The sequence below is a fragment of the Stigmatopora argus genome, chromosome 5, assembly GCF_051989625.1.
Source record: "Stigmatopora argus isolate UIUO_Sarg chromosome 5, RoL_Sarg_1.0, whole genome shotgun sequence".
NCBI lineage: Eukaryota > Metazoa > Chordata > Actinopteri > Syngnathiformes > Syngnathidae > Stigmatopora > Stigmatopora argus.
In genome coordinates this window covers 2,855,414-2,874,784 of record NC_135391.1, presented here as the reverse complement: position 1 = coordinate 2,874,784, position 19,371 = coordinate 2,855,414, and the positions used below count along the sequence as shown (strand labels likewise).

Below are 19,371 nucleotides of genomic sequence, written 5' to 3'. Positions count from 1 at the left end.
AATTGTATATTCTTTGAGCAAAAATATAGGAAGAGTAAGTACATGTTTAAATTAAGTGCTATCCTTATAGCAAAGGTTAAAAGATAATTATGTTACAAAAGGCAACTCCATCCAATTTTGTGACCTCTTTCTAAGAATTGCAATCATTAAAAAAATAATAATAATTTGAGTACATCTGCCTCACTTACCATCTCACCTTAATTATCTTTTTTTTTCAATCATATAAATCGTCAAGGTTATTGTACGCGCATAACTCCAAGATATATATACATATACATATATACACACACATATACATACAACTACAGAAACACACATACACATATATATATATATATATATATATATATATATATATATATATATATATATATACATATATATAGTGTGTATGTGTGTTTCTGTAGTTGTATGTATATGTATGTGTGTGTGTATATATGTGTGTATATATCTGTGTGTATATATATATGTATGTGTGTGTATATATGTATATGTATATATGTATATGCATGTGTGTATATGTATATATGTATATGTATGTGTATATGTGTGTATATACATATGTATATATATATATGTATATGTATATATTTGTATATATATGTATATATATATATAAATGTGTATATATACATGTATATAAATGTGTAGATGTAGATATATATGTATGTGTATATATCTATCTATATATATATATATATATATATATATATATATATATATATATATATATATATATTCAAAAATGTTGTTCTCTATTTGGCAGCTTGGCTTTCAAACTGGATTTCCTCCAGAATTAAAAATCTCTGTAGTCATCAATTGGCTGGCGTCTGAGGGAAAAAATGTTTGCCAATAACGAGGCCTCTTTGGTGCATTGTGGTGAGGAGAGGATATTACAAAAATAAATGAACAAAATACAGACTCAAATGCCTGTTTTGCATAACACTGTCAATGTCGTAATCAATCCTCGTGCCTGTGTTATGAACGAGTGGGAAAGTTTTAATATTTTGATTCAGTGTCAAACTCTGTTGGGTTTTCAGACCACATTCATGCCAACTAGAACTCCCGTGGGCTGGACCCGGTCAGATCTGACTCCCTAGCGCAAGGGTGTCAGACTCGGGTTGGTTCGCGGGCCGCTTTAACGTCAACTTGATTTTACTTGGGCCGGACCATTTTAGCTATAAAATTTAGATTTTTTTTTATAAATGGATTAAAAGAACTGGATTAAAAGCCCTGAATATTAAGTTTTTTTTATAGATCTAAAACAATGTTTATTTTAGCTGTTTTTTAATATTTTTCGATCTTACAAAATGATTTTTGAACTAAAAACACAGAAAAAAATGGATTAAAAAATGACAATTATTGATTTAAAAGGGGGAAAATCAGGAAATGTTATATACATCTATACTCTTCATTTTAATTTGATCCTAAAACAGAAAGTCTGCACTCATGATTTACTTTCCCGGGCCACACAAAATGATGTGGCGGGCCAAATTTGGCCCACGGGCCGTATCTTTGACACCCCCGCTTTAAGACTTGACTTATCGAAGAGTTTAATGCACCCTAAACTAAAAACCTATTTTACATTGAACGTGCCAAGGAATGAATTGTTTGCTTTGTGCACATTTTTACACGTGCAATCTAAGAATTCATGACATGAGTCAACGCGGCGCAGGGAAATTTAAATGCAAGAGATGTGCTTTCACCCGCGGACATCCCCTCGGCACACGCGTCTTTTAGGCGTTCATGCATACGCCGGTAGGCCAGCACATGTGCCGTGTTGTCTTACCCGCACAGCGTGAGTCAGCGGCGAGGACAGTCACGGAATCTACAAATTGTGAAGGTTAAGGCATGCTGGGACGCTTGGCTGCACGACTGCCCTTGGACCAATTGCAAATTATGTTATGAGAGCAGCTATAACAAAATCTGGGGTTATGAAAACATAAAACAAAAACATGTTGACAAGATCTACTCTAGGATAGATGCATATTTTTTGATTACAGTTACAGTTGTTGCAATTCAGTTTTCGTTGTTTCTTACGGAAACGGTTAATACCTGGGAATTGGACCACGACAAACACTGCGAATATAAGCCTCTATTTTTTGGGAACTAAGTGAATTTGTTACATAGAAGGAAGTGAAACAGACTATTTCTGTGTTTAAGTCTGATTTTTTTCTACAATTTTTTTTTGTTTTTGAGAATGCTGATGGAGAACGTTCAATTTATTTATTTTTACAATGGTCTGTGTGTCATTTTTTTTGACACGGGTCTGAAAAATCTTAAAATCTTAAAAATAAAAATAAAACAAAATATGCATTGCAGGATTATGGGATGAATTATTTTTTTTAAACATAAACATCCAAATAAAACAGACAAAAAAATGCATTGCGGGATTATGGGATGAAATGATTTTAAAAATGCTTATATACTCTTTGATAATATTCTATCATTGTATAGTTTGAATTCCCTCCTTTTGTATTTTTCCTGGATTTTGTACTAGTTACACCACATGTGTCAAAGTGGCGGCCCGGGGGCCAAATCTGGCCCGCCGTATCATTTTGTGCGGCCTGGGAAAGTAAATCATGAGTGCCGACTTTCTGTTTTAGAATCAAATTAAAATGAAGAGTATAGATGTATATTAAATTTTCTGATTTTCCCCCTTTTAAATCAATAATTGTCATTTTTTTATCTATTTTTTCTGTGTTTTTAGTTCAAAAATCATTTTGTAAAATCCAAAAATATATTTAAAAAAAGCTAAAATAAACATTGTTTTAGATCTATAAAAAATCTGAATATTCAGGGCTTTTAATCAAGTTCTTTTAATCCATTTATTAAAAAAAATATCTAAATATTATATCTAAAATGGTCCGGCCCACATGAAATGGAGTTGACGTTAACGCGATCCGCGAACCAACCCGAGTCTGACACCCCTGAGTTACACAATGCATAAAAACCAAATGCTACCTCTCGCTTCAGTAATTACCCAAAGGACAGAAAACAGACTTTTTCCAGAAGATCTGGTGGTTGCCATTTTATGGCAGCAGAACCTTTTGGCAAGACCCTTTCCTACCGCAACGTTCTAATTCCCTTTCCAGGCTTGACCAAAACAAAACAACTCCCCCTTTAATTTTGGTCGTTCATTGGCACAAATCTTCGTACCATTCACAAACCACTTCCAGTATTTTCTTCCCAGCAATATCTCCGTTGTTTACCCTCTCCCTCACCCTTACGTCTTTCCCACTCCGACTGTACGTGATAAAGAGCTACAAGAGCTTTAATGTGCGAATACTGTGCGAGGAGAGACTCACGGCCGCGATATTGAATCTAGCATTCCGTTAAAGCCGTTTTAATGCAGACTGTCGTCCTCATTATAGTCTCTGATCTCGGCTTGGTTTTTTTAATGAGCGGCTAAATGCTCTCCCAGAGTATGCTTACTTCTCGGTCATTGATATTAGCATTAAATACACGTCTGCTCGCCATTTCCAGTTTTGAGTGGTTTCGGACAGATGTTTTTTTTTGTTTTTTTGCTCAGTTCATGTTTTATTTTTAACCACTCGGCAGCCTTTGGGTTCGTCATCGTTTTCCTACTGAGATTTCTTTCTTTCAGGAATCTTTTGTAAAGTGTTTTATTATTTATTTTTCTTACCTCCCACCATGCTGGAAAATTTTATTTAAGTGCAAATATTTTATGGGCCTCATGGTTATTTACAACTCCAATAAATTTTCACTTTTATCAGAACAAGGCAACTGCTTTTGGGGGCGGAGTTCTGGTGCAAAATGTCTTGTGGCTTTCACATCTGGATTTGTTTGAAGTACCATAAAAAGGCATATTTTGAATCCGCATCTTTAATTGCTGCGTTGCTATTTTAAATATACCCTATTTTCTCGCATATTAGCCACCTCCGCGTATAAGCCGCACCCTTAAAATGACCGTAAAATTGTTTGATTTTAATATTACTCTCGTATAATTAGAATTTTCACCTCCATTTCATGGTTTTAATAGGGATACATGGGTACAAATGTGTTACTTTGAAGGGAAAATCTTAATAAAAATCATCGCATGTGGTATTTCTGTATGAATCGAAAGGATCTTCTACTGCACATGTGTGAAAGTGGCGGCCCGGGGGCCAAATTTGGCCCTCTGCATCATTTTGTGTGGCCCGGGAAAGTAAATCATGAGTGCTGACTTTCTGTTTTAGGATCAAATTAAAATGAAGAGTATAGATGTATATTCAATTTCCTGATTTTCCCCCTTTTAAATTAATAATTGTAGTTTTTTAATCCATTTTTCCTGTGTTTTTAGTTCAAAAATCATTTTGTAAAATCTAAAAATATATTTTAAAAAAGCTAAAATAAACATTGTTTTAGATCTATAAAAAACTGAATATTCAGGGTTTTTAATCCAGTTCTTTTAATCCATTTATTAAAAAAAATCTAAATATTATATCTAAAATGGTCCGGCCCACGTGAAATCAAGTTGACGTTAAAGCGGCCCGTGAACCAACCCGAGTCTGACACCCTTTCTCTACTGGGTTGCACATTCCTAAAGGGTGTTGCCTGCACGTTGACAAATTCAAAAAGGAAGTCATGTGATCAGTACAACCAAGAAGTGTGTCCGTAGCGGTCTAGTTTGTCATCCCTAGGTAAGATTGCGGCGCCCTCACCGGGCAATGGCAGGCACAAGCAAGATTTTTCACGTTTTATGCAAGATACATTTTGTTTTCATTCATAAACGTCAGTTTTATACATGTCCAGTCTAATTTGTGCGCATATAAGCCGTACCCTGGATTCAGTCCTTTTTTGGAGAAACAAATACGGCCTATATGCGAGAAAATATGGGCCCTCCTACTGCATTCAGCTAAATGATTATCCATTTTATCTGTACTTATAAGAAGCACGACTTCATGGGTAATTAGAAATGTCACACTCTATCAAAAAGTCTGTGATTACGGTAATTCTCGGTCGTCTTCCCTCCCACCAAATCAGTCCTGGAAAAACGCCCTAACTAAGCGATACGGGCCTTAACTCAACGACAGACATTTGTTTTTGGTCCAAGAGTTAAACATGATGTGCGACCAGGATGGAGTCTAGCGAGTGGAAAATGTGAGGAACGGCTCAGCAAGACAGTGCTGGTTCGTAGCCAAAAAAGACTGGAGAAGTTGGCTGCTGCTTCACTGTTCAGGGAAAAGACCAGTCTTACGGTTCACATGCAGTGGACTATCTAAGAAATGCTGCTTTGTGCACCAACAGCTTCCATTACCACACTTCAATCTCATGAGCTTTCTTGAAAAAATTGTGACGCCGCTTGTACTGCATCTCATTTCCAGGTGAGGCGTTTTTTCCCATAGGTACGTTCATTGATGAGCGAAGTCACAGGTGTCAATGTGGCGGCCCGGGGGCCAAATCTGGCCCGCCGCATCATTTTGTGTGGCCCGGGAAAGTAAATCATGAGTGCCGACTTTCTATTTTAGGATCAAATTCAAATGAAGATTATAGATGTATATTATATTTCCTGATTTTTCCCCCCTTTTAAATCAATGATTTCATTTTTTAATCCATTTTTTTCTGTTTTTAGTTCAAAAATGATTTTGTATTATCAAAAAATATTTTCTGTTACTGATCCAAAATCAGTATCAGCTGTACTTTTTTTAGGGTTATTAATCAGCTCAAATTTTCAATTAAATCCAAGTTCTTATCCTTCTTGAACATTACATCACTTTAACGCCCACATTTTTCTGAAAAGACCCCTCGTGTCATCATAGGTTTGATGTCTGAACAAGCATTATTTTAACAATGTCAACATATTTTTTTCCTGAACAAATTTGTAGTCCTCAGTGACAGCTTTCTGCACAAATCCTCTTCAGAATGAACGACTAAACCGTCCTATAGAAGCACTCCACAATGTTGTCGAGACTATTATTATGAGTGAAAGCTTTTGCGGCTCTATTGGGATTTCCCTTTTATCTTGTGTTTACACGTTCTGCATTGACCGTCTGTCTTCCTCCATTTTCTCAAAGCGACTTAAACGGCATGACATCTATTTCCAATTCTCGCCGCCGCCTTGTGAGGATAGTCGAGGATGTTACAGTTGCAGTAAGCCGCGCTGCCAAGCAGCAATAATTTAGACAGGTCTTTGCTTACTGCCGGGGGGGGGGAAAGCTATTTGAAAATGAAGCACAATCGGCCCTCCAGCCGTAAACAGCCTGTAGGAATTTTTTTTTTTTCCCCCTTCAGATGAGAGCCAGAAGAAGGGCAGCTCGGCCGGTTCTCCCTGAACCGCCTCGGCCCTGAGTGACAGTAGGGCCAAAGTCCCTCTGCGGAGTCTGACGAGGCGATACATCACACAGCTTGCACTCGCTTGATAGGAAGGCAAGGGCAACGGGAGGACGTTTGAGTCTAGGACAGGAAAAATCGCAGTTAAAATCACACGAGACAAGCCAGGAAGTGGACACTTTTGTTCAGTTTCCTGTAAGGAAGGACATGGTGTGAACATCAGCAATGTTTTTCAATTTTTATGGGGACACAATTGTACTGTTTTTTATTTTTTTTATACAGAAGGGCCTGGAAATTGTCTTATGTTCCTGACGCCAGAAAAAAAAACAGTTTAGTGCAAGGGTGTCAGACTCGGGTTTGTTCGCGGGCCGCTTTAACGTCAACTTGGACCATTTTAGATATAATTTTTAGATTTTTTTTTAATAAATTGATTAAATTAACTGGATTAAAGGCCCTGAATATTCAGTTTTTTATAGATCTAAAGCAATGTTTATTTTAGATTTTTTTAAATATTTTTTTAGATTTTACAAAATGATTTTTGAACTAAAAACACAGAAAAAATGGATTAAAAAATTACAATTATTGATTTAAAAGGGGGGAAATCAGGAAATTTAATATACATCTATACTCTTCATTTTAATTTGATCCTAAAACAGAAAGTCGGCACTCATAATTTACTTTACCGGTCCACACAAAATGATGCAGAGGGGCCAGATTTGGCCCCCGGGCCGCTACTTTGACACCTGTGGTTTAGTGGATGTTTTTCCAGACAGTTTAAATCAATTTAAATTTGATATCTGGATGGATACTTGAATCACGGCGTCAAGATCAGATCGTTTTTAAGAGAGGTTGTGAATAATTGAATGTTTTATAATCCTTATGTTTGTGATCACTTGTTGTGAGTGGGAAATGAACACTCGCTAACATGGAAGAGGTAACGTACTCAAGAGACCAATATAAAGCAATGCAATGAGCAGGATGCTAAATGTCTAGGAGTGCTACTAGTGCGTTGGTGCTTGAAGTTGTTTGAGTCAAGGGACTGACAGAGCAGACAATTGTGGGTGTGAATGTCGGTTTCTCTGAATATTTGATCGTCCCGCTGAGTCTACTGAGCTTTTTGGCCATGATCGTGATCTGGCTGAAATAACTTCAACCCCTGATTCAATTCAATTGAATGCTTTTATTGTCATTATACAAGTATAAGAAGATTTAAAGGTTTCACCACATAGTGCACAAATAACAACAAACAAAAAGACAAATAAATAATCAATACATGAGAAATAAATAAGTAGTCCAAGTGAGATTAGCAGAGCAGAGCGGTCATGTTACGTCTTAAGTCCAAGATGAGTTCCATGGTTTTGGAGATGTTCAGCGCCAAGTTGTTGAGTCTATGGACTCAATAACAAACAAACAAGCACATAATTATAAATAAATCATCAATAAATAGTAATAGATAAGTGGTCAACATAATAAGTAAGTAGTACGTAGTCAACAAAGGTAAGTGGTACAAAGTGACTAGCAATACGTCTTGATTGGTTCCTATGGACCAATGGGACCATTAGTCTTGCATCCAGCCTTTTTGGGCATTTATTGCCACGTACGGTAAACATAGAGTAATGACCACCTCAAGTTCCTGATTGGTTCATTTCTGAATAAGACGAAGCCAAAGTTAGACTGAGGTTAAAGTCTTTCAATGGCCCGTCTCACCGAAATTTCCCAGGTTTGACAAATTTGCGATCCTAACATTTTTCCCTGGTTTACGTTTACAGGCACCATGAGACCAGTCCAGAGGAACTTCTACGACCCCTCTTCCGCGCCGGGAAAGGGCGTGGTGTGGGAGTGGGAGAACGACAATACTTCGTGGACCCCGTACGACATGGAAATCTGCGTGACCATTCAGAACGCCTACGAGAAGCAACACCCGTGGTTGGATTTGACCTCTCTGGGCTTCAGTTACCTCATCGACTTCAACAGCATGTCCCAAACCAACAAGCAGAGCCAACGCAAACGCCGTTTGCGGAGACGTATGGATCTGGCTTATCCGCTCATCATGGGCTCCATACCCAAGTCCCAGTCTTGGCCCGTGGGGGCCAGTTCCGGCCAGCCCTGCTCCTGCCAGCAGTGCATCCTGGTCAACAGTACGAGAGCCGCGTCCAACGCTATCCTGGCCTCTCAGCGACGGAAGCTCCACGCCGCCGTGGCGGCCGGCAACGGCGGCACGACGGGAACGCTGACGGCCGTGCGGCAGAGCAACACCTTCGCCGGAACCTCTCTCTGGTCTACCACCTCGCCCGCCACCAATAACATCGGCATGGGAGGCGGGCAAGCCAAGGGGGAACAAGGGCAGGTGCCGTTGTCCCCAGACAACTTCCCCGTGATGTCACCTCACGGACACAATACCCTCGCCATCAATGGGCAGAACAACCTGAACCGGCCGGGTACTCAGCGGATCTCCATGGCCACTCCCAGAGGCACCATCCCTCCAGGGTAAGGTTTTTTTTTAGGTCTTATCATGCTTGTATTTCTCTACACTGATCATTGTTTGGAAAACGTTTGATTACCTGTCAACCTCGGCCAATTGCTTCCCTTATTATTGATTGCTATTCCTCGTATTAAGTGAAAATAAACCTACATAGGGCGCCATTAAGTCTAAAATTTTCGCCAAAGTGGACAGCCAGCCAATCAGTCGCTGCGCTTTTTTTATGCACTACCGTATTTTGCTGTTTAATATACCCCCCCATTTAATATACCCGGGTATATTAAACGTCAGGGGTATATTAAATGGCGCGCAAATGGGAAGGTACGATCCACTACGCACTCTTTATGCCGTGACGGGTTGCATCAACGTTTTGCAGACTAAAACTACTTACTGCTGAATAAAGTCTGACTTGGAATTTTGATACTCGGACGTTTGGTCGCCGGACGTTTGGTCGCCGGACGTTTGGTCGCCGGACGTTTGGTCGCCAGACGTTTGGTCGCCCGGACGTTTGACAACATGACAGAGAGTTTACTGTTCAAACCAGCTCTCAAAATTATATTCATGAGGGAGAGAGTTTAATATCTAAATATATACTGTTGAAACCAGCTCTCAAAATTATATTCACCCGGGCGACCAAACGTCCGGCGACCAAACGTCCGGCGACCAAACGTCCGGCGACCAAACGTCCGGCGACCAAACGTCCGGTCACGGGAATTTTAATGAACTTAAGTATCTATAATTATGCCCCCATGAACACAATACAAATCTTGCCCAAAAAGCTGAGTTGCCGTTTACTAAACCCGGGTATATTAAACGGCAGGGGTATATTAAATTGCGCACAAACGGGAGGCTCAAAATAGCAAAAATCATTTAATATACCCGGGTATATTAAACAGCAAAATACGGTAAATTCCAGACACGGTGACCAAGACAAGCCAGATTAGCGCCAAAATGGGTAAAACCGTTTTACTAAAACGAGATCGGTTTTACAAAAAAACATACTTTTTACACAATATTTTTTCCCGAATTGAACCGAATTTGAAATGATCAAAATGTAAAAAATATGGGAAAAATGTCTGAGTTGACTGGTATGCATTTGAGTCGTATAATGGTAGCTGCTTAATAATTAGCTTACGTCGGCCCCCCAAAAGGCAGAAGGCGGATCCTTTCGTTTGATTTCGTCTTTGAACTCGTTTGTCCTGATCGTTGTCAGCCTGGCTCGCGGACGCTTGGGATGTCATCTTCGTTCTGTTTTTGTTCGCCGTATGCTGAGTGGTTTGAGTGTGAGAGGTTACGTTGTGGTGTATATCTGTGGAGAAAAATGAATAATGAATCATGGGAAAATAGCATTTGAGCTGAGTGGTTTGACTTGGCTGGTCAAAAACAGTCGTTTTCAACAACGCTTCTCCTTGTCAGGGTCGCGGGGTGCCGGATTCCAGCTGACGGAAGCCGGGCTGTACCCTAGAATGGTCGTTGTCGGTCGTAGTGCGCACGGAGACAGACAATAATTCATGGGAATCGAACCCACGCACTAAAATCGGACGAAAGACGATAAGGAAAATATTTTTGTATTGTATCCTTTATTTGGCGGAGTTGTTTTTATGCATTTATTTCATTTTTTCTAACGTGAATGCATACCTGTCAACCTCTGCCGATAACTGCCCTTATAAATGATTATGATTCCCCTTACAAACCCCCAAAAAACCTTACAAACACCGTACGATTCGTACGGTGTTTGTAAGGTTTTTGGGGGGTTTGTAAGGGGAATCATAATCATTTATAAGGGCAGTTATCGGCAGAGGTTGACAGGTATGTGAATGGCATCATTTTGCGACACAGTTCACCCAGAAGCACAAACCCCGCGTACAAAGCTGCCTCGGGTGTCGCCGAAAGGTCACATTATTTATTCACAAAGAAATCGATGATGTACGCACACGTGCGCAACGTGCTGAAGAAAATGTCTAAGATTTGCGGGGGCTTTCTCACCTCGCAGTTTAGCGGAGACTGGGAAAAAAAGCGCTCTTATGGGGTGACGCAGAGTACAAAAATTCTCAGGCGCGTGGCTCAACGTACAGGATGCACGTGGTTTACCGACCCTCAACAGCACGCTCGCTCACGTGTGTGTGTGCCAACAACACAAACAGTGGGAGGGAATAGACATCACATTTTTGTGCACACATACTTGGCGCTTTGTGTATTTTTTTATTATTTTATTTTACAGCAAGGGTGTCGAACTCGGGTTGGTTCGCGGGCCGCATTAACGTCACCTCGATTTCACGTGGGCTGGACCATTTTAGATATAATATTTAGATCTTTTTTTTTTAATCAGATTTAAAAGAAATGGATCAAAAGCCCTAAATATTCCGTTTTTTTAATAGATATAAAACTGTTTATTGAGCTTTTTTTCATTTTAAAAGGAAACAAAATATTTTTTATCATGTTCAATATTAAAATGGTAAACAGAAAATATTTGTGTATATTTATTTTTTAGATTTTACAAAATGCTTTTTGAACTAAAAACATCAAAATGGGCTTACAAAATTGCAATTGTTGATTTAAAAAAGGGTAAAATTAGAAAATATAATACACACCTATAATCATAAACACAGAAACATAAAAACACAGAAAAAATGGATTTAAAAAATGAAATTATTTTTTTTAAAGGGGGAAAATCAGGAAATATAATATACATCTATTATCTTCATTTGAATTTGATCCTAAAACATAAAATCGGCATTCGGACCACATAAAATGAAGCGGCAGGCCACATTTGGCCCCTGGGCCGCTACTTTGACACTTGTGTTTTACAGCTATGCGAGATTTCAGTTAAGTTTTTTTTTCTTTTTTTAATGCCACAAATTGAAGCTCTTTTGCAGATTGTATTGCGGTTCTTGTTTGGGGATATTGCATCGCTTCATATTGCATGCATAAATATTGATTGTTTCGCCATCTGCTTACCTGTGCTAACAAATTAGCTTAGGCTTGTGCCTATCTACACATACTGCAGTATGGGGCTTGCATATTAATGATTGCAATTGCTCTTATTAAGTGATAATAAACTGCATTTTACTCACATAGGGCGCACTTAAAAGTCTAAAATTTTCCCCAAAGTGGACTTGACTTTCGAATGCACTAAATTCAAGATTCTGTAGATGTCGCTGTATGACGCTGACAGCTTGACTGTCTGGGTACATTGCTTGCTGACGCGCTATATTTATATAGTGAAAAGGTGGAAGTCATTGACACACATGCGCATCAGCAATCGACGATGACGTTTTCGTCTGCTACCAGTGACCGAGACGATCCGGATTAGAGCCGAAATATGGAAGATGAGATCGGTTTTACAAAAATTAACATTAAATTTTTTCCCCTTACAAAAGTGGTTAAATGGCGTACACCAAGGGTGTCAGACTTGGGTCGGTTTGCAGGCCGCTTTAATGTCAACTCGATTTCACGTGGGCCGGACCATTTTAGATATAATATTTAGATTTATTTTTTTATAAATGGATTAAATGAACTGGATTAAAGGCCCTGAATATTCAGTTTTTTTTAGATCTAAATTTTAGATCTATAAAAAACTGAATATTCAGGGCCTTTAATCGAGTTCATTTAATCAATTTATTTAAAAAAATCTAAATATTATATCTAATATTTTTAGATTCTAAAACAATGTTTATTTTAGCTTTTTTGATATATTTTTAGATTTTTGTTTTAGGATCAAATTAAAATGAAGAATATAGATGTATATTAAATTTCCCGATTTCCCCCCTTTTAAATAAATAATTAATATTTTTTTATTCCATATTTTCTTTGTTTTTTTCAAAAATCATTTTGTAAAATCAAAAAATATATTTTAAAAAAGCTCAAATAAACATTGTTTTAGATCTATAAAAAAACTGAATATTCAGGGCTTTTAATCCAGTTCTTTTAATCCATTTATTTAAAAAAAATCTAAATATCATATCTAAAATGGTCCGGCCCACGTGAAATCAAGTTGACGTTAAAGCGGCCCGCAAACCAACCCGAGTCTGACACCCTTGGTCAAAAACACTGTCCGTAAGGATTGAGGGGATGAACACGGATCAGAGGGAAGAGAAAACCCGCATTTGGCTGAGTGTTAGAAATGTCAAGGTGCTCGCGTTCATCCCGCTTGACTGAATGGGCTCAAAGAAGTGCGCTCAATCAAACAGAAGAAAGGCCTCGTCACAATGACGACCAAATGGAATGCTGTCGGCCTTCAGCTTATCTCCTTGACAATTATAAGTTGAAAATGGATACAGGGGTAATTAGATGGACTTGTATTTGCTGACCGTCAATGTTCAAGGCTCCGCTAGGACAAACGCACTCGCTTCCTGTACATCTAAACCACTTGTGTCGAAGTGGCGGCCCGGGGGCCAAATCTGGCCCGCCGCATCATTTTGTGCGGCCCGGTAAAGTAAATGATGAGTGCCGACTTTCTGTTTTAGGATCAAATTAAAATGAAGAGTATAGATGTATATTACATTTCCTGATTTTCCCCCTTTTAAATCAATAATTGTTATTTTTTAATCCATTTTTTCTGTGTTTTTAGTTCAAAAATCATTTTGTAAAATCTAAAAATATATTTTAAAAAAGCTCAAATAAACATTGTTTTAGATCTATAAAAAACTGAATATTCAGGGCTTTTAATCCAGTTCTTTTAATCCATTTATTAAAAAATATATCTAAATATTATATCTAAAATGGTTCGGCCCACGTGAAATCGAGTTGACGTTAAAGCGGCCCGCGGACCAACCCGAGTCTGACACCCTTCTAAACCCAACGTTTTTACAAATTCTGTCACAGTACAATACTTAGGAATAATAATAAGTGTATACGACTTGCTTGTTTCAGTCTCGCGTACACTCGTGGATATTTAGTTTCAATTTTTTTTCGCAGCACGTAGCATATTTCTGATGTAATACTCTCTGGAGCTCATTGCGTGATGTTCAAGTGGATTGCAAAAGATGAAAAAATAATCCCTAATTGAAGTTACAGGCGCTCTGCATTGTATAGTAGTGGCAAATTTGTACATGACGTCCACTGAGAACAATAAGACTTTTTTTGGACTCATTTGCCCTACTGATGAATTAGGTTTGATTAGGCCTGCTGTTCTCTCTTTGTCAACCACCTGTCTACTCATTCCTGGTTGGATTTGGCCTAAATACCCATTTAAGAGCCACAATTTGTTCAAATGAAGATTTTTGCTTTGGTTTGAGCAAGAGGTAATGTACCGTATTTTCCGGACTATAAGTCGCACTTTTTTTCATAGTTTTGGCAGGACTGTGACTTGGTTTTTTTTTCTCTATGACCACCAAAACTCTGTTTTTTTTAGGCAATAGTTTTCCCCAAAAAACAGTAAATGTTACTTTAGCCTGTTGTTCTAAATTTTTACTTTAAAGTGTTTGTTCTTGGTTTCTGATCAAATATAAAAATTGCCCTGCCTAAAATGCGACCTATATACGTACTGTTTTCCTCTTGGTCGTGTGATAGGTTCACCATTAGGCATTCCCAAATGCACTCACAAATAAAACAGACATCTGACTCAAAACCGATGTCTTGCAAGAGAGAATCGATCCCGACTCGTCCTCGTCCTAGATCATTCTCCCGAATCGATGTCTCTCTTGCTAATTTATTACTTAAGATTTAACAACATGCATCACAGAAGTCTAAACAATTGAGAGTCGTGTGAGCCAGACAAGAAGAAATCCATGTTATTTATTCTTATTTGGCTGATGTGACTTGTACTCGGGTGCGACTTATAGTCCACAAAATACGGTAGTCCACTAAGTTTCAGTCTCAATCAAATTTGAATATGTAGAGGATGTGAAAAAACCCTGAAAATATGGTGGACTTTGCAGACGCTAGCGATTTTTGGCAATATTGGGAGGTGATTTTGATAGATTTGAGGATCTATAACAAGAACAAAGTGTCTATTTTAACATAATACACACTTTTGTTTTCTCGGTAGGGTTCCCGCTCTCCCAGTCAAAAACCTAACCGGATCTGGACCAGTCCATCCAGCGTTAGCAGGTTGGATCAACAAACATATTTCCTTGGTGGCAACCGTATTCCACTTCGGCTGACAGCAACTGTTCACTTTTCTATGCATTTGTGTTTGTGTGTGTGTGTGTGTGTCTTGTGTTGTTACATACGCGTCAGGTATGACGGGTATCCTGATGTGCGCTGTAGGTCTGCCGGTTTGCCTGACCCGAGCACCAAAGCCCATTCTTCACCCGCCGCACATCACCAAGAGCGATATGAAGCCTGTGCCGGGCGTCAATGGCACGCGACGCAAGACCAAGAAAAAGCATCTAAGGAAAGGTAAGATAGACGACGCGAGGGTGCCGGAACGGGAGAAGAAGGGTGAGATCTGCGTTATTGAATTGAATGCTTTTATTGTCATTATACAAATACAATGAGATTTAAAGCTTTCGCCACATAGTGCACAAATAACAACAACAACAACAAACAGACAAATAAATAATCAATAAATAAATAAGTAGTCCAAGTGAGATCAGCAGAGCAGAGCGGCCTTGTTCTGTCTGCAGTCCAGGATGAGTTCTATGGTTTTGGAGACGTTCAGCGCCAAGTTGTTGTGAGCGCACCACTTTCTGAGTCTATAGACTCAATAACAAACAAACAAATAGACCACAGGTGTCAAAGTGGCGGCCCGGGGGCCAAATCTGGCCCGCCACATCATTTTGTGCGGTCCGAGAAAGTAAATCATGAGTGCCGACTTTCTGTTTTAGGATCAAATTAAAACGAAGAGTATGGATGTATATTAAATGTCCCGGTTTTCCCCCTTTTAAATCAATAATTGTAGTTTTATAATCCATTTTTTCCTGTGTTTTTAGTTCAAAAATCATTTTGTAAAATCTAAAAATATATTTAAAAAAGCTAAAATAAACATTGTATTAGATCTATAAAAAAATGAATATTAAGGGATTTTAATCCAGTTCTTTTAATCCATTTATAAAAAAAAATCTAAAAATTATATCTAAAATATTTATAAATGGATTAAAAGAACTGGATTAAAAACACAGAAAAAATGGATAAAAAAATTTAAATTATTGATTTAAAAGGGGGAATATCTGGAAATATAATATACATCTATATCTATCATTTTAATTTGATCCTAAAACAGAAAGTCGGCACTCATGATTTATTTTCTCGGGCCACACAAAATGATGCGGCGGGCCAAATTTGGCCCGCGGGCCGCCACTTTGACACATGTGACATAGACGATCAATATATACTAATGATAAATAAATAATCGATAAATAGTAGTAGATAAATAAGGGGCCAACATAATAAATAAGTAGTATAAGAAGTAGTAATAAGTCTTGATTAGGTCCTAGGTAGAACTCGAGTTGAGTATAGTGAACTGTCCTTGAGTCTGTTTGTCTTGGCTGTTATGGCTCTGTAGCTTCATGCATGCTTACTAAACCATTCAGACGGCAACTTTTCTACTCGTCAGATGAGCTGAAAGCAGCTTACAGGCCGTGGCCCGAATGAAAGCGGGTCGATGGAAGCCATGGAAACTCCGGCCCCCCCAAGGGAGTTCTTGTCCTAATTGATCAGCGAGGCTTCCAGCGCTAGCCAACGCTGCAGTTGTCCTCCTAGTTTCGCTATCTAGGTTCTCATTGAGCTTACACTACTATAGGAATGGGCCAAAGCTCCCTAGACAGGTTTTAGAAAGCAATACAACGTGCTGAGTTTTATTTTTATACTCGGGAACAGCAGAGGGGCTTCATTTATTTGTATTTGATTTATTGGAGCAATGGGAGTCTTTGCTTGGTGACTGATGTAATTTGATGTGACAGATGTTGAGATGTCCTTCTAACCTATTGTAGCACGACTGTATCTGTGTTGAAGCAAAGGATCAGATAAGTGGATTGCGATGGGAAGAGGGCAGCCTGGCGGTACAGTGTTCAAGTCTTTCTGGCTAGCTGAAGCGAACAAAGATTTATTCCCTGGGGAAAGTGTCCTGTAATGACATCAGTGGTCTGCTCAGTGAGTGTGTGTGCTAAGCTATGCTACACTGGTTGCACGCACTAAAGTCTATGCAAGATAAATGCAAGATGATGACTTCAAAATGTACAGCAAGAGGCTCGAAATATGCACATCTGAGCTCATGCAATGTTATATCATCACCTGACACAATTATCACCAGACTTTCCATCACCGTATTTTCATTTTCTCGCATATAATCCCTATTTTTAACTAAAACAATTATGACTTAATCAAGGGTACGGATTATACGCATAAATTAGACTTGACATGCACAAAACTGCAAGGTGACAAAGACGAAACGTCATAAAGCAAGACAATGCGGCTGATATGGTCATTTATTTCATGATTGAGAAAAGATAAACAGATAAAATCCTAAATAAAATGTATTTTGACGTCTATGAATGAAATTCAAGAAAAAAAACGAAAACGGGAAAAAAATCACTTACTTTTGCCTGCCATTGCTCGCTCAAGGCGCCACCATCTTGATACCTGCGTAATGTGTATCTCATGCTATTATTGCACCCAGACACACTTCCTGGTTGTACTGCTCACGTGACTTCCTTTTTGACTTCCGTTCACGTGCGATGATTTTCCTTTCAAAGTAACACATTTGTACTCCTATTAAATCCACAAATATGGAGGTGAAAATTGTGAATCGGGGGCGGCTTATACGAGAGAAATTTAAAAATTCAACGATTTTAAGGCAATTTTATGGGCACGGCTTATACGCAAAAGCGGTCAATATGCGAGAAAATACAGTACCCGATTTTTTTTTTGCTTAACCGAGTTCTTCTGCAAACACAGACGGCTTGAGTGATTACAAACAGGATCCAAATAACGCTTAAAAAGCCCAAATGGAAATCTCGGAAAACACGAACCATTGAGCTCATTGGTGTATTTGACTGTATTGTTTTCCTTCCTCTTTTCCATGACCAGGCAAAACCCCGGAGGATGTCGTTAAGAGATACACGGATAAAATTAAAGTGCCACCGGATGAGGTAATAGATGAATTGTGGAGGTGCGAACAGGCGTAAAAGTTCACAGTTTCTGAAACGCGCTTTGGCTTGCGCAGGACTGCACCATCTGCATGGAAAGGCTGGCCACGGCATCCGGCTACGAAGGCGTCCTGCAGCACAAAGGCATCAAGCCAGAGTCGGTCGGCAAACTTGGCAAGTGCGGCCATATGTACCATCTGCTGTGCCTGGTGGCCATGTACAACAATGGCAATAAGGTGGGTAAAAGCTCGCGAGCCAGCCGCCGTCGTGATGTCGCGTCGTCCGCTCCAATCGCTAACTCGTAGCCGCCCTCTTTCGGCTGGACCGGCCCGCGCCGTACTGGCGGATGAGTCGACTCCACAATTGTTTTACACAGATGGGGATCTGAGCCAGCCTTATCAAATCGCTGGTATCCATCTCAAAAGCCCAGTGCAGGGACTTGAGGGAATCATAATGAATTCAGCTCATTTTGGTGCAGTTGCATGAAATATTAACATCTCTCTTATGCAAAAATAGGGAATGCAAGTAGATTTATTTGCGCACGGTCACCGCCGATGCAAATTTACGCACGCACACGATGTAAACTTTTTCTCCATTACGGTGTTTGTGCTTGGACAAAAATTGGTGTTTGCTTTGCACAAAAGCTGCTTTAAACAAATGATTTTGGATTATAAAAAGGAGCACATTGTAAAATGAGTAGTAAAATGATTGGCTGAATTCCGCTTGCTAAAGCTCCACAACAACAATTGCCTGTCATTAAAGTACAGTAATCCCTCGAATATTGCGGCTTCAACTATCGCTTTTTTTTTTCTTTGGGAAAAAAAAAATTGTTACATTTTTTTTGTAAGTTCATAAAAATGTGAAAACCCACGTTAAAACTTGTAAGCAGAAGCCTCTCCCCTGTCCTTGCTACTAGGACTCAGCACTGAAGTAAATATATATATATATATATATATATATATATATATATATATATATATATATATATATATATACAAAGTAGGGTCACCCCTATTTAAATATTTATATATATATATATATATATATATATTTAAATAGGGGTGACCCTACTTTGCGGTTTTTCGTATATCGCAGCCATGTCTGGTTTACATTAACAGCGATAATTGAGGGATTACTGTATTCCTCTTTTTTCTGAAATGAAAGCTGTGTCTTCTGCAACAACTCACTATTCGTACAAAAAAACATTCAGCATAAAGAGGCCATAGTATTACACATAAATGCAAAGGTTTTTCATGCTGAAGTAGCAAAATGATTGACTGAGTTTCAGTTGGACCGTGCTACAACTCGACAACAACAATTGCATGTACAGTAATCCCTCGAATATCGCGGCTTCAACTATTGCGGTTTCATTACATTGCGTTTTCTTTTCTGGGCTGAATTTTTTTTTTGTAAGTTCATGAAAATGTGAAAATCCACGCTGTAACTCGCAGACAGAAGCCACTTGGCGTTTTTTCGTTTATCGCGGCCATGTCTGGTCTACATTAACTGCGATAATCTAGGGATTACTGTATTCCTCTTTTTGAAAGCTGTGTCTTCTGCAACGACTCACTATTTGTACGAAAAACATAA

At 38.8% G+C, this 19,371-nt stretch overlaps 1 protein-coding gene across 2 annotated transcripts in view; it reads left to right on the top strand.

Moving 5' to 3' along the window:
- Positions 1-19,371, top strand: part of dtx1 (deltex 1, E3 ubiquitin ligase) — a 34,279-nt gene that overhangs the window by 10,790 nt on the left and 4,118 nt on the right. The window contains exons 3-7 of one of the 2 annotated variants that reach the window (XM_077600238.1): positions 8,043-8,760; positions 14,742-14,803; positions 14,963-15,094; positions 17,723-17,784; positions 17,859-18,017. In XM_077600238.1, coding sequence (XP_077456364.1) covers positions 8,043-8,760; positions 14,742-14,803; positions 14,963-15,094; positions 17,723-17,784; positions 17,859-18,017 — 1,133 coding nt within the window. Of the gene's footprint in view, positions 1-8,042; positions 8,761-14,741; positions 14,804-14,932; positions 15,095-17,722; positions 17,785-17,858; positions 18,018-19,371 lie in introns of both variants that reach the window. The other variant, XM_077600237.1, reaches the window with a different exon arrangement.